Consider the following 13,498-nt stretch of genomic DNA (forward strand, 5'->3'; position numbering starts at 1 on the left):
AAGCCGGTAGTAAGTGCCATTCCGGCGGTAGGTGACGACGCGATAATTGATCGGCTTGACAATTGTACTTCCCCGGTAGATAATGTATGCTAAAGTGTATTTGATTTTGATCTAGAAGATCTAAAGTCCGATGGGTTATGTTTACCAGGGCTAACGATTTCGATCCCCCTTCTTTCATTAGACGGGTTACGGCCGTCCTGTTGTCGCATTGTATAGGCATCAAACTGTGATGCAACAGGTGAGCGTAACCTTGAAGAACATGAAGGATAGCTAACATTTCTTTCTGATTGCAATGAAGGTTCCGAAGCTCCCGAAAGAGCTAGGTCGTTCAACTGCGACCCGGACATCGGTTTTAGAAAATTGGTGGGGAGGGTGATGTAGAGTTGTTGACGCCTGTCAACTTTATACCCACCAATTTAATCGCTCGACACACTTTGCGGTATTAGGAACGATGTGTTCGATGGGTCTGGCAGGGTGAAATTTACTTACCATCGATACTTATGAGGGTTCGAATAAAGATTTTGACATGATCTAGTAGTATGGCATTTTGATGGACAATCAGAAAATCGTCTAGGTAAACTACAATTCTGACATTCCATTGTTGCCGCAAGGTCTGAGCTACCCAATTTGTCAGTATTGACAACGTTTTTGTCAATTTTGTCAGTATAGAAAATACACTTGGCGTACGTGCGTGAAACGTGAGACTTGTACGTGGAAGTATATTATGATTATTATGGCATATACCTGCACACCCCGTCATTTGGTTGAGGAAGTCGCGTATCCGATGCATGTTTATGTGGTGAAACGGTTCGACCAGTATATAAACCGTTTAGCGCTTTCATGTTGAAAATTGGTCGAGCTGATCCGTCCGATAAAAGGAAAAGAGGAGAAATGAAGCTTGGTGACGGTTAGTGCAGAATGCCTTGAGCCTTCATTTTGGGCACGGAGCATCATTGACATCATTAACTATATATTGACGATCGGTCTGCAGTGGGTAGTGACCCTGCCTATGAAGCCGATGGTCCCGGGTTCGAATCCCGGCAAGGGTATTTATTTGTATGATGAACACAGATATTTGTTCCTGAGAATCCTGAATCATGGGTGTTTTCTATGTATATAAGTATGTATATTTCTATATATGTATATATATCGTCGCCTAGTACTTATAGTACAAGCTTTGCTTAGTTTGGTGCTAGGTCAATCTGTGTAAGATTGTCTCCAAATATTTATTTATTTATATAATTCACCACTAACCTCTGACAGGATTGACTCGTTATCAGGGAAAGCAATTTTTGAGGCAACGTTTGTTTTTAAAACAGTTATTATCTTGGCAAAGAGTGTTGACATTGCCAACTGCAATATGCTTGCGAAGCTCACCCATTCACTGATCACTATCCATTTCTTAAAATAGCAATGCAAATAAATAAATATTAATTCTAGTGCACAATTGAAGAAATTTTCTTTTGACACAGGAGTGTGATGAAAGGGGCCTGATTTTAAATTGGGATACACCAGAAGTGGTTATGCAGGGAATGGTATGCGATACCCTCGTATTAACTTTGATGCAATAGCAAATGAGACAATGGGAGCACCAGAAATACTGGTGCTCCCATTTTCTTCCACTGTATGAGGAAGTGCGCTACCGGCCTACTTGAAACGGTTCCGAGTCATGGTTTCTGCCGTTTCTGGTTGCCTTTGTAACCTCTACTGGAATTTCCTTAATTTTTTTTTTTTTTTTGAAGGTTGACCCTAGGGTAATTTGGTTGTTGACAATTTTGCCAATGACATACACCCCGCGAGGGTGCGTCGGTACAGGTTTGCATATGCGTATTTTGCGAGGAAAAGTACCCTGAGCTCGCATTGCACTGAATTCCACGCGATGGAATTGTAGGTTTTTGTATGCCTTGCCCCCGCGAGGGGCGGCTGTTAGGCTGATTTGCCTTGGTAATATCATTATGTTTAAGAGGCCAAACATGTTTCAAACTCCTCCTGCCTTTTCAAGAGGTGATGTAAAAGAATCAGCATCAAAAATGTTAGTTGTGCAAGGGGGGATTTTGTTTACTAATGCCTTGACAAGTGGCTCTTTAATTTGGCTTGTAATGGCCTCTCTGCGTATTTCAATAGCTTCGGCGCGGTAACCACAAACTAATTGCAGAAGATCAGAGGAAATCTTTTGTAAATAGAGCTCATCAACTAGTATTTAATTCATAAGAAAAATTTCATACTTTTAGCCCACGATAAAAGACTACGAAATCTATCTTGAATCGCCTGTTTTTGTTTCAAAATGGAGTAGGTAATAGCTGCATATGATTCTATCAGCATACGCTAGATGGCGTAAAGTATCATACATGTTTACCTCTTCGTTTGTTTCCAGGTCTATGAAACCTGGAGTATGATTGTAAAATTTTTGTATATCAGAGCATCTACCCTCAGACCATGCTGCGCTTCCCAAGCGTTGAACGTCAAGAAGCATTTTAAATAAAATACTGGAGTCTTAGGGACCGAAGGTTCCTTTAATTTCGTTTCAATATCAAAGTGAACGGCAAATTTAAATTTGCGTCTTGACTCTCAGCGTTCGTCAAAAATGCAAGCGATTGTATAATTTCTCACAAAAAGTATAATCGGATAGAAAGATCTGCAAATAAAACACTATAGTAAACTGGTTAATTATTCGGCACAATAATTTAAAATGTAGGTAGTGGTCCGAACAGAAAAACTGTTAAAATATATGACCACATATTCATTTTACTAATATTAGAAATCAAGGTACTTACGTGACGTGGTCACTTTTTACACTTAAATTCACTTTAATTAATATAACGTATTGATTTAAGGAATCACACGTAACAATTTCATTTCATTTTTTTAAATTTAAATTGTAATGGCCGCAGGGTCAGTGAGCCTGACTCGCTGCGGACTTGTTGTTTCGACGGGAAACTGAATGCCAATGACAAACAGTTCACCGGACATCTTTTACCTGGTGTAAAAATGGCGCGGTCCGCCAGGTGTCGCCACTGTTGCCGGAAACAAGAGTCAAATAAAGCACTAGACTGGTGATAATTCGACGGAAACAGATATGCTCTCTCAATTATAAAGCTTCCAGTGACGGTAATTTAATATTCAAATTTTAATTGTAAAAAAAACAGTGAAAGTAAAAGTCTTGCGTCTGTGATACTGCCTGGATACAATCTTAACTCGATCGGATTATCATACAATACCGCACGAGTACGATAATATAATAAAAAAACACGCGTATTAGCATACGTACTGCAAAATCAATGACGACATATTTGTAAATGTTGGAGGATGGAGAGACTTGATATGGATGAGATAAAACCTTTAACTTCCCTTTTTTACCTCATTTATTATTTATATTGAAAATTTCTTACATTTTGATGTGAGCGCTAAGAATGGCGGCTAGGAAGAGAGAGAGCAGTGTTGTCACACGCAGGAGGCGATTCAAACTGAAATAGTTATTTGTTATACAAGGGCGCAAAGTTGTATTTTACCCGCGAGTGTGGAATTGAAACATGAGCAAGCGAAAGGATTCTATAGTTGAACCACGAGCGAAGCGAGTGGTTCTAAAATAGAATCCTGAGCGTAGCGAGTGTTTCAACACACGAGAAGTAAAATACATTTGCACCCGTGTGTAACACAAAACTTTTCCCCTCACTATAGCGAGGAAAGTGCAACATCCACAGGCGTTAGATCATCTTCATCACTGGAATCACTAATTTATTTACGATATTATAACAGAAAACACTAGAAATTCTGATTTTTACGTGAGACGGTGAGAAGAACAGTAAAAATTTTGTTGACAATGTTGACATTTCTGTTCTGACGTATGAAATGTCAACGATGCGTTTTGAAATTGCATCAACTCAACTTGTGCGTTCAGAATTATATTTAACATCATTACAAAAAATCTAACGTTTCTTATGGAATTTTAAGGTTTATGACTTAAAATTATTAAATAAAGCTAAATTTGGTATTTTTTATTAGATTCTCAAACCATTTATTTAATGATAATTAATATCGAACGAACCATTATCATGAGCGTTTTACGTTTTGTTATCTGTCAAGCTACTTAAACACGCTCCATCCAAGGTCAAATTACTTTCCCCACTAGTGGATAAAATGCGTTTTTCCCCGCTTGTTTTAAAGGATAATAGACGGCTTTCCGAGCTAGTGAGGGGAAAAGTAGGTTCTACACCACTGGACACTTACTTGGGTGTGTTTCACACAATATTAAAACATAAAGTTACTTTTAATAGCTAGGTTTAAAGTAACTTATAAAGGAGAAAGTTTCAGGTGTTTTAAATGTTCAATATGTTTTAAGTTAAAGGTACCTACTCTGATTTTGGAAACACTCTGTACAAAGGGGAATAACACGATTTCGGACTAGATAAGATATTGTATGATACCAAAGTGATATATCAAATATTTAGTTTATGGGCAGTCAAGCCAGGTTATATCATTGAAAGGGCTTTGATTTTGTTGTGATAAGGGGCAGGTAGGCAACGTATTTACCCGCGATTTTAATTGCAAAAAATGATATATATAAATATGAGGTATACAAATATAGGTATATTTATATGGTAAGGGGAGCAGTTGTACCAAGGGGCGTATTTACCCTAGGGCCAAGGGGGCCATGGCCCGCGGCCCACGCGGCGGCCAAGCGAATTAACCGCGAACGCAAAGCGAGGAAGAAACAAACCGTTGATAGCATGAAAGTGTCCTAGGTGAGCGTTCTTCGCGCGAACGCGAAGCAATGCGGCGCGGCGCGATGCAATAACCTTGTCTGAAGTGGGCGCGACTATAATACAGCCCGATACATCATCAATACGTGGTAGAAGGGGCGCCGATGGAGCGTTTGACGGAAGTGCGAGATTTGGGGATGCATTTTACCGCAGATCTTTCCTTTAGGCGCCACATTACCATTATTTGCAAGAAGGCATATAGGAACTTGGGATTCGTTCTGCGGCAGTGTCACGGGTTTTCCAACGTAAGAGCTTTACGCGCACTGTACGAAGCCCTTGTCAGAAGCCACATGGAGAACAGTTCTTGCGTCTGGAGCCCAAATGAGGCGAAATACAAGTTTATGTTGGAACGAATCCAAAATAAATTCATCAGGTTCTTGTACCTAAAGTTGTATGGAGTGTACCCCTTCTATCCTCAAATGTATCCAACCCTGTTTGTGCTCGGAATGGTGGGATATAACCAGCTTGAGGTTAGAAGGGAATTGGCACTAGCCTCTTATATATTTAGGTTAGTGCGTGGAAAGGTCAGTAACCCAGAGTTACTAAAGTCAATAGGTGTTTACGCGCCCCCACGGTACGTGTGGCGGAGGCGCAGGCCGCCCCTGCTGGCCGAGCCGCACGCGCGCACCGGGTTGATGCGCACGGCCCCGTGGACGAGAGCCCTGCGCACATTTAACGAAGTTGCCAATCGAACTGACGTATTTTACTGTTCCGAGAGTGAATTTGTAAAAGTTACATTGTTTGTGTTGTGTTATTCTTAGTTATAGTATGTATATACCTAGTTATAGTAGTAGTATAGTTATAGTAGTAATTTATTATTTTTAATGTTAATAGACACTATCGCATTGGGTAACTGTAAGGATAGCTGTAAGATTTATTAAATAAAAAAATAAAAATACACGTGCACGGGTTTGATGCTAGAAAGATATCGACCTTTTACTTATTTAATACAGATTTTTGTATTGTATGCTATTTTCGTGAATTTTAAGAAATAAAAATAAAATAACTAGTCGCTCTGTGAGCTTTTGTAGACCTCGCGATAAGCATCATAAGGTTAAAAATGTAAAAATTATAAATCTTAATTAGTTGAGTAATTATCACAGCGAACTCACAAAGTGCCATTGACGTTACGTCCTTTATCTCAATTTCCACCATTTTGAACATTGAAATAAATAGGAAACGACAAAAAAAAATTATCTAACTACCAAACCGGTTCACAAAATTTTACAAAAATCGATTAAGAAATGCGACCGAGGAGAACATCCGGACAATCGGAAACGGAGACCTTCGCTAAATAACGCTCTTTCAATAAACGAAACTAAGAGGCTCTGTAAGCTGTAGACCTCGCAATTAGCCTAAAAAATATAATAATAATAATAGACCTAGGTAACTAATAGGCACATTAATGGTGATTTATGATATATTTTTTTATAATTTCTCTTGCATTTTCTGCGAATGCGAAACTTGATGGAGTGGAACTGCTGCTGCTGGAAGACCATAAAATTATGCCTTATGGCATACTGGTTTGTGATTTTGTTTTTCTTTTATCAGATGTTAGGTATTTGTCTAGAGTTTCATGTTTCAATAGAAAAAAATGGAACGTTTTTTTACACAATTTAATGATCGACTGAATGTAGGTACACAATAACACTTACTTAAATAATATATAATTATATATACATATAATATTTCGAAAAGTCTGTGAAGGTGTTCCACCCTGTAGGTATTATTTTAAACATAACGGTATAAGAAAAACACAAATCAACTAGTGGCAAGTTTTTTCTGACGGATGGAATCAACCTTTGATATTTGTTAGGGTGTCCGCTAGTTAGGAGTTCCGCTAGCTGGCGCGGGTGTACGGAGCGGGCGCACGCACGCAGGTGCTATTGTATTGTAGGTAAAATCCGTTACATGGGTCCGCGCGAGCTACCGTTGCTGATACTATTTTTCGTTAATCCCGCTCACTCGCTCCGTGCAACCACGCCAGCTAGCGGACGCCCTTAGGGCTCCTTAACCTTTCATCTGTGGGTTGTCATAGATGTGCTATTTAAATAGTGACCTTGAAGTTCAAATTTTGAATTTAAAATTGCCGCAAAAACTGACGCCGATTCGGGTCTCCCACAGATGAAAGGTTAATAATCTAATATGCGGTTCTAATATCACGACAGACAAGACATTTGTTTCAAACCGCACTAAATTCTGGTCATGCGTTTGGGTGCTACGATGCCACAAATATGGTACACATACATATACACATCTTAAACTTGTAACAACATCCCTCGTTTTGCGAAAACATGTTATTATGTATGTTAGATATTAGACATTATACCTTAGACATTTAGGATTGCATATTATATAATCTGTGCAATATAAAAGCAATTAAAAATGGTCATTGTGTATGCAAATTGCCATATTGCTATTGAATGTTGTATTATACAAATTATCAAAGTAGGTCTATTTTCTATTGTATTATTTTTCATGTAAAGCTTTTTAATGTTATCCATACGTTGTCACATACAATACATATAATTACAACATTTAACTTAAAAGAACTAAGTTAATTAAACTAATTCTAAGTATTCTCGATTAGATTAGTTTTCGATGGGTTTAGTATTAATGCCGTTTAGCGGGAACGAACGAAAAACAAAAACCGGAAAGTGCGAGTCGGACTCGCCCACCGAGGGTTTCGTACTTTTTAGTATTTGTTGTTATAGCGGCAACAAAAATACATCATCATCTGTGAAGATTTCAATTGTATAGCTATGACGGTTCATGATATACAATACAGCCTGGTGACAGACAGACAGACGGACGGCCAGAGAAGTCTTAGTAATAGGGTACCGTTTTTACCCTCTGGGTACGGAACCCTAAAAAAGAGAGGAATTTAATATGCATGTGGTAGGTAAGAAGCCCTAAATACATATGTCAGATCTTACTCCATCCCCAGGGATGGTTATACTTGGTTATACGAATGTATATTTAGGTATAATATATCTATCCATTTTATTATTCAATGTCAGAAACAATTATATATTAGTTACCCGGGTAGGTCGATAACATTGGCCCTTCCCTAAGTGATATATTCTTATACAGGATGTCCCTAGCCATTGGACACAGCCGAAATGTACATATGCATTACGGTATTTAGAACCAGTATACAAAGTATCATAACAACCGGTGTAGCGGTTAAAAAGAAATTAACAAATTACAATTTTTTACTTTGGAGCAGCAATGTATGTGTTAGTAGCTCCTGAGCTGCTCCTGAGAGTCCTGAGCGTAATAAATAGTATAGTATGAAACCTTCTTCGACCTTTTTGATTATCTTTTTTATTTATGACACTTATAATATTTGTTGTGTTTTTTGACAAATGTCATCATTGCCGCACATTTTCGAACAAATTGTTAAAAGCACTGCCTATTATTAAATGAATACACTATGTCTATTTTTGTTCTCAATTATTGGAAATAACTTTTGTTTGAAAATTATTTTTTTCTTTTATTCTAATAAAAAAAAATTAACGTTAGAGCATTCCTGAAAAGTAACCTTACGTGGCATTTCAGGGTTTGTCCAATGGCTATTAAGGACACCTGTATAGCATTACCTATACAAACACAATTAAATTTACGACTTACATCTGCTTTGGTATTTGCTTGTATTTAACATATTGATTTATTGTATAGCAATTGTCATAGTTAAACACATAACTCCCATGCCACTTATTTATATGACTGCATTTCTACCAAAGACTCATTGATTGTATCAATTGTATGTGTGTGTAAAGTGACTAGTCTAATAAAAAAATCAATGCTTCGAATTTGACAGCAAATCTAAATGATGCTATACGGTTCGTGCATTATGCGATAACTCTAGCAGAGAAATTGACGTTTGGTAGTTGAATTACTACATTTACTACAAAATATATGCAGCCTTATAGCGCCATCTACGTCGGCTGTCAAACATACAGACATTTAGTAGATTACAATCTCTCTTCTACAATTTATAACTCTTTGATTTCGACATAAGACACGGGAATGACTGTACGATGTACAATAATAAAAAAATGAGAATTTAAAATCGACTATTGAGCACCGGCAGCTATCTGACTTCGAAGCTGTTAGAAAAGCCGTGGTAGGGGTAGATACCGCCGAGGATGTACTTGTAGCTGCCGTAGTGATGCAGGCGGTAAGTGCCGGGCGGCGTGCCGTCGGGGACGTGCCACAGGACTTCCGAGTGGCTGGTGCCCAGCACCTTGTTGTTGCGGTGCCAGATGTATCTGCAATACAATCAAACATTACCAAATGCAGGTCAATATTTCTCTATAAGATTTTATTTACCATGGAGTACTTAACGCGCTATTTGCATTGGGCCGAATCTTAGAGCATTTAATAACCGGAGTCGCCTTTAAGAGCTTACCCCTCTGCCGAAACCTTGCACAATTGGGCTAACTTTTATATCTGACATGGCTATTTGTAAGTTACGTACAAACAGCCATATCTACATTTGACGTGCCCCTCCCCCGCAAAAATCGGTAGACTGTTTTGTACAGAAAATGACAGACAAGGCGTCTCCATCAGTTACTATAAATGCTCTAAGGGCCGAATCGAATTGAACTAGGTCCAATATCAACAGCCACCCACAAAATAACCATTGATAGCTCTAGTTTAAAGCGCAGGTAATGGTCTCTGCCTTGGATATCCGGACTATATATAGTGATGATGTTTTTCGGTTAGCTTACTTGGTCTCCCAATCGGCGTCTGTGGCAACTACCGTCCAGGCGTCGTCTGCTTCAGACTCGAGTCTCTCCACCGTCGCATACCAGCTTCCGTGGCGAATGTTGTTGCGGGGATGACCAGATACCTGATAACAATTTCATATTTTTATAGGTTTAAAGGTAAACGTCTTAGTGCTCGACATGCTAATGCCTAATAGATGACACCCTGCTGTCATCTCTATTTCTGACAATGATTTAAGTTGACAAGTAAAGATGACATCAACTGGGACAACGACGATCACTCGACGTCTACCCTACAAAAGTAGATATTTAGTAAATCATAAAAAAAACTTGCGTTACACCAGTAACACGTTTGTGTCTTTTCAGTATGTACAAAACAAGTGAAGGTTTACTACTTATATATTGCTGCGCGGGCTGGGGATGACAGTGCATGTTCGAATCGAATCCTCAAGATAGGTATCTCAAATTACGTTTATATTTCGCGTTTCGTATTGCCTTTTGTTTCGCAACCGTAGCATTCGCACAAGTGTACAATTATTCAAGTTACAACTCAGTCATTCTTTCGCATAGCAACTTACAAAAAGTGCGGTGACAATATCTCCATAGCTGTATTCTGTCTGTGGTTGTTTTGTGCAGTCTCCGAACTCCTTGCCCCAGGGCGCGGCGTCCCACAGCACGGGCGGGACGAGTGTGATGAGCTGGTCGCCGAAGTCCGGCGGCTGCGGACCCGGCTCCAGTGTCACACCCTGAAGTAAAGCGGAACACGTTGAATTCTGACTATAACAATTACTGTTTACTACATATTATAACAGAAACTACACTTAAGACATTACAAAAACCACACTTTAAGATTGACAACATCAAAATTAAGATTAATGTTTTCACGCGGTGGATGGTACACCGCCACGCTAGTGCAAATTTCATGTAAGTGGGTTGACTTTACACCAACGTCCGGGTCACAGTCACAATGGGTTATCCAGATATGACGATTATTGTTTAAAGTTTACATACGATGGGTTAATTTGGACTATGTTGGGTACAGCTTATTATGAGTAAATTTAAAAAAGACAGTCACAATCCTTACCTTGACCAAAGCTTCAGTTAGCTCTACATATTTATTGAGGTAGATGTCAAGCGTATGCGGGCCAAAAATTGTTGAAGCGGCTTCATACCGTTGCGCCTGTAAATTAAAAAAAATATCAAATGTCTCGAAAAATGATGCACCACAAAAATGGTCTACCAGATGGTGTACCATTTACACATTTTTTTCTGAAAAAAATGTTCTGGCATTTACTTGATTTTCAATCTCAATATATCAAAGATAAATAAATACCTAATACTTTTCGGGTTTGGCACATGGTGGCAATATAAGTTCTCCGAGTACCTTGAGGTTAAATTGGCCAGTTAACAACCTCAACCTTTCAACCTTTTAAAACTTGTCGCAGCTGGAAATCCGATTTTATGATGTTCAGTGTCATAGAGGAAAAGTAACAATTTCAAATACTTGAAGACCGTATCCGTACAAACGTACCTGATACTCCTCAGGCGTGGCAATATAATCCGAGTAGATATTTGACAGGCCAGCCAACACCACCCTCCCCCCGCCCGCGACCCGCTGCACGACTCGCCGCAGGCGCCGCCCCGACATGGTGGTGAACTCGCCCGGCACGGCGGCCAGGAACAAGCCGCCGATGCGAGCAACACTACACGACACTATTTTGGGTTGCCACTCGTAGGGGAATTTTGCCTGAAATTTGAACGTTTTAGCTATTAATAATGTTTCATCGCGGTCTCAGCTAGAAGTTTTAACCGGGATCAAGGCTAAGTTGAGAGAATGTTGCTCTTTTGGGTCAGGATGTATCAGGGTGCTCAACTGAAATGAACGTAGAAAATGTGGAAATACCAACAACAGTATAGGGTGACTGCTAGGTATATATACAGTGTGGAAAAAAATATGGGCCCTGGAAAGTGCATGCCTTAAAACCTTAAGTTAGCTCATTTTACTTAAAGGAAACATTCTTTTATTATTAAAAAGAAACAAAACTGCATTCAAAGATTTTTTTTAAATTCGCTTCCCTCGCCCGGGAATCGAACCAACTAAAAATTCCATAAAATAAACACTTGTTTTTTTATTCTACATACTATTCGATAATATTTAAGATATCGAGTATTCAAGAATATTTTTAGACAAGCTAAATTCAACAATAAAAATTAAAAATCTGAATGCAGTTTTGTTTCTTTAAAAAAATAAAAGAATGTTTCCTTACTTACTTAAGGTTTTAAGGCGCTTTCCCTCCATGGCCCATTATTTTTTTCCAACCTGTATAGTTTTTGGCCACTACATAGTAATTGGCCACTCCTAACAAATCATAAAGTATGTATTTGTATTACTATAGCAGTCACCCTATGCTTTGTTTATTCGTTTCAACACAATGGCTCGTTTAATGTAAATTTTGAGAAAGTCGAAGGTACTCGGTCCGATTACTCCGATTGTGCCACGAAACTAACAACAAATATATATGTACTTATTTCCCAAGTTTTATTTAGGCAGGCTGCACATAAGACATGAACTCACCCGTCCCGTAGCCAGCAGGATGGGCTTCGGCGCCTGACACTTAACGTCTTCGTCCGTGGGCTCCGCGATGAAGTCCCGCACGGCGTTCCACAGCGGGTTGCTGGTGGTGGTGCCTTGCTTGAAGTCGAAGGCGCCCGGCCCGTCCGTCGTGCCCGCCGCGAAGCTGTAACCCATGGCCGGGAGACACCCGGATACCGTTGCACTCTATAAAGAGGTTCATTATAGATTTGAAGTCAGCTGAGGATATTTCAATATTATACTTATTTTATTGTTATTATAACACTTATAACTCATTGGTAGCCTAGGCTGGCAATATACTTACTTAAGTAAGTTATTTCTGCTTCATTTCCTGGTTCGCTTTACTCAGTGAGGTTTTTTGACAGACAGACAGACAGACGGACAGCGGAGTCTTAGTAATAGGGTCCCGTTTTTACCCTTTGGGTACGGAACCCTAAAAACGATTATCGTTCCAAACACTTGTTACTTATATTTAACTGTATAGCGAATAAAATAATTTAAATAAGTTAAAGTGACGTCGCATAGTTTGTGACCCCCCTCCCCCTTGTCACAACATGTCACACTTTTTTGATCCCCTCCCCCCCTAAACGTGTGATGTAATTAATCTAAATCTAGGTGATTGAGTTGGTTAATGAAAATAAGTAGGTTCTTATTTTCATTAACCAACTCAATCATTTAAAGGAAAAATTGTAAGTTCAATGCCCCATTTTAAAACGGGTCTCTATTGTTTCCCATAAAGTTATGTCATAATGTTTTGTTTGTCCACATTTTCGTTAGTCATAATTTGGTTTTTTTCAGAAACGCGTAACTATTAAGGATTGCCATAAAACAAACCTAACCTAATCTATCTATAGAATAACGTGAGGAAAGTCTTGAAAGTTAACGGTTTCATAATTATGACTAATGATAATGTGACAATCATTACATTATGACTTTCAATAAGGATCTCTATTGTTTGACATAATTATTGAAAGTCATAATGTAATGATTGTCATATTATCATTAGTCATAATTTGGTTTTTCTCAGAAACACGTAACTTTCAGGATTGCCATAAAACAAACCTAACCTAATCTATCTATAGGATAACCCGAGGAAAATCCTGAAAGGTTAACGATTTCAGAATTATGACTAATGATAATATGTCAATCATTACATTATGACTTTCAATAATTATGTCAAACAAAGGGACCCCTTTCAATAATTATGTCAAACAAAGAAACTCGTTTTGAAACAATATATGTGGACACTGTAATTCACTGGATAGACTCCAAAAAATCACCGGGCAAAATTTTGTAGTATTCATGTCATGCGGCATTCTTGTTTTAATTCTATTCAATTCAATACAATTATTTATTTAATTCGAATCATTTTGATCCATATTTAAATAAGACTTAGGTTTTTTAGGAAATCT

At 38.6% G+C, this 13,498-nt stretch overlaps 1 protein-coding gene across 1 annotated transcript in view; it reads right to left on the reverse strand.

Annotated features, from left to right (window-relative positions):
* Positions 1-6,367: 6,367 nt before the first annotated feature.
* LOC134745882 (neutral ceramidase) overlaps positions 6,368-13,498 on the reverse strand; it is a 56,842-nt gene continuing 49,711 nt past the window's right edge. Inside the window, exons 9-14 of the mRNA XM_063679980.1 lie at positions 12,069-12,272; positions 11,025-11,240; positions 10,578-10,673; positions 10,072-10,239; positions 9,497-9,618; positions 6,368-9,034 (exon numbers count right to left, since the gene is read on the reverse strand). Coding sequence (XP_063536050.1) covers positions 8,857-9,034; positions 9,497-9,618; positions 10,072-10,239; positions 10,578-10,673; positions 11,025-11,240; positions 12,069-12,272 — 984 coding nt within the window. The 3' untranslated portion in view covers positions 6,368-8,856. The remainder of the gene's footprint in view (positions 9,035-9,496; positions 9,619-10,071; positions 10,240-10,577; positions 10,674-11,024; positions 11,241-12,068; positions 12,273-13,498) is intronic.

Source organism: Cydia strobilella, chromosome 1, assembly GCF_947568885.1.
Source record: "Cydia strobilella chromosome 1, ilCydStro3.1, whole genome shotgun sequence".
NCBI classification, from domain to species: Eukaryota; Metazoa; Arthropoda; class Insecta; order Lepidoptera; family Tortricidae; genus Cydia; species Cydia strobilella.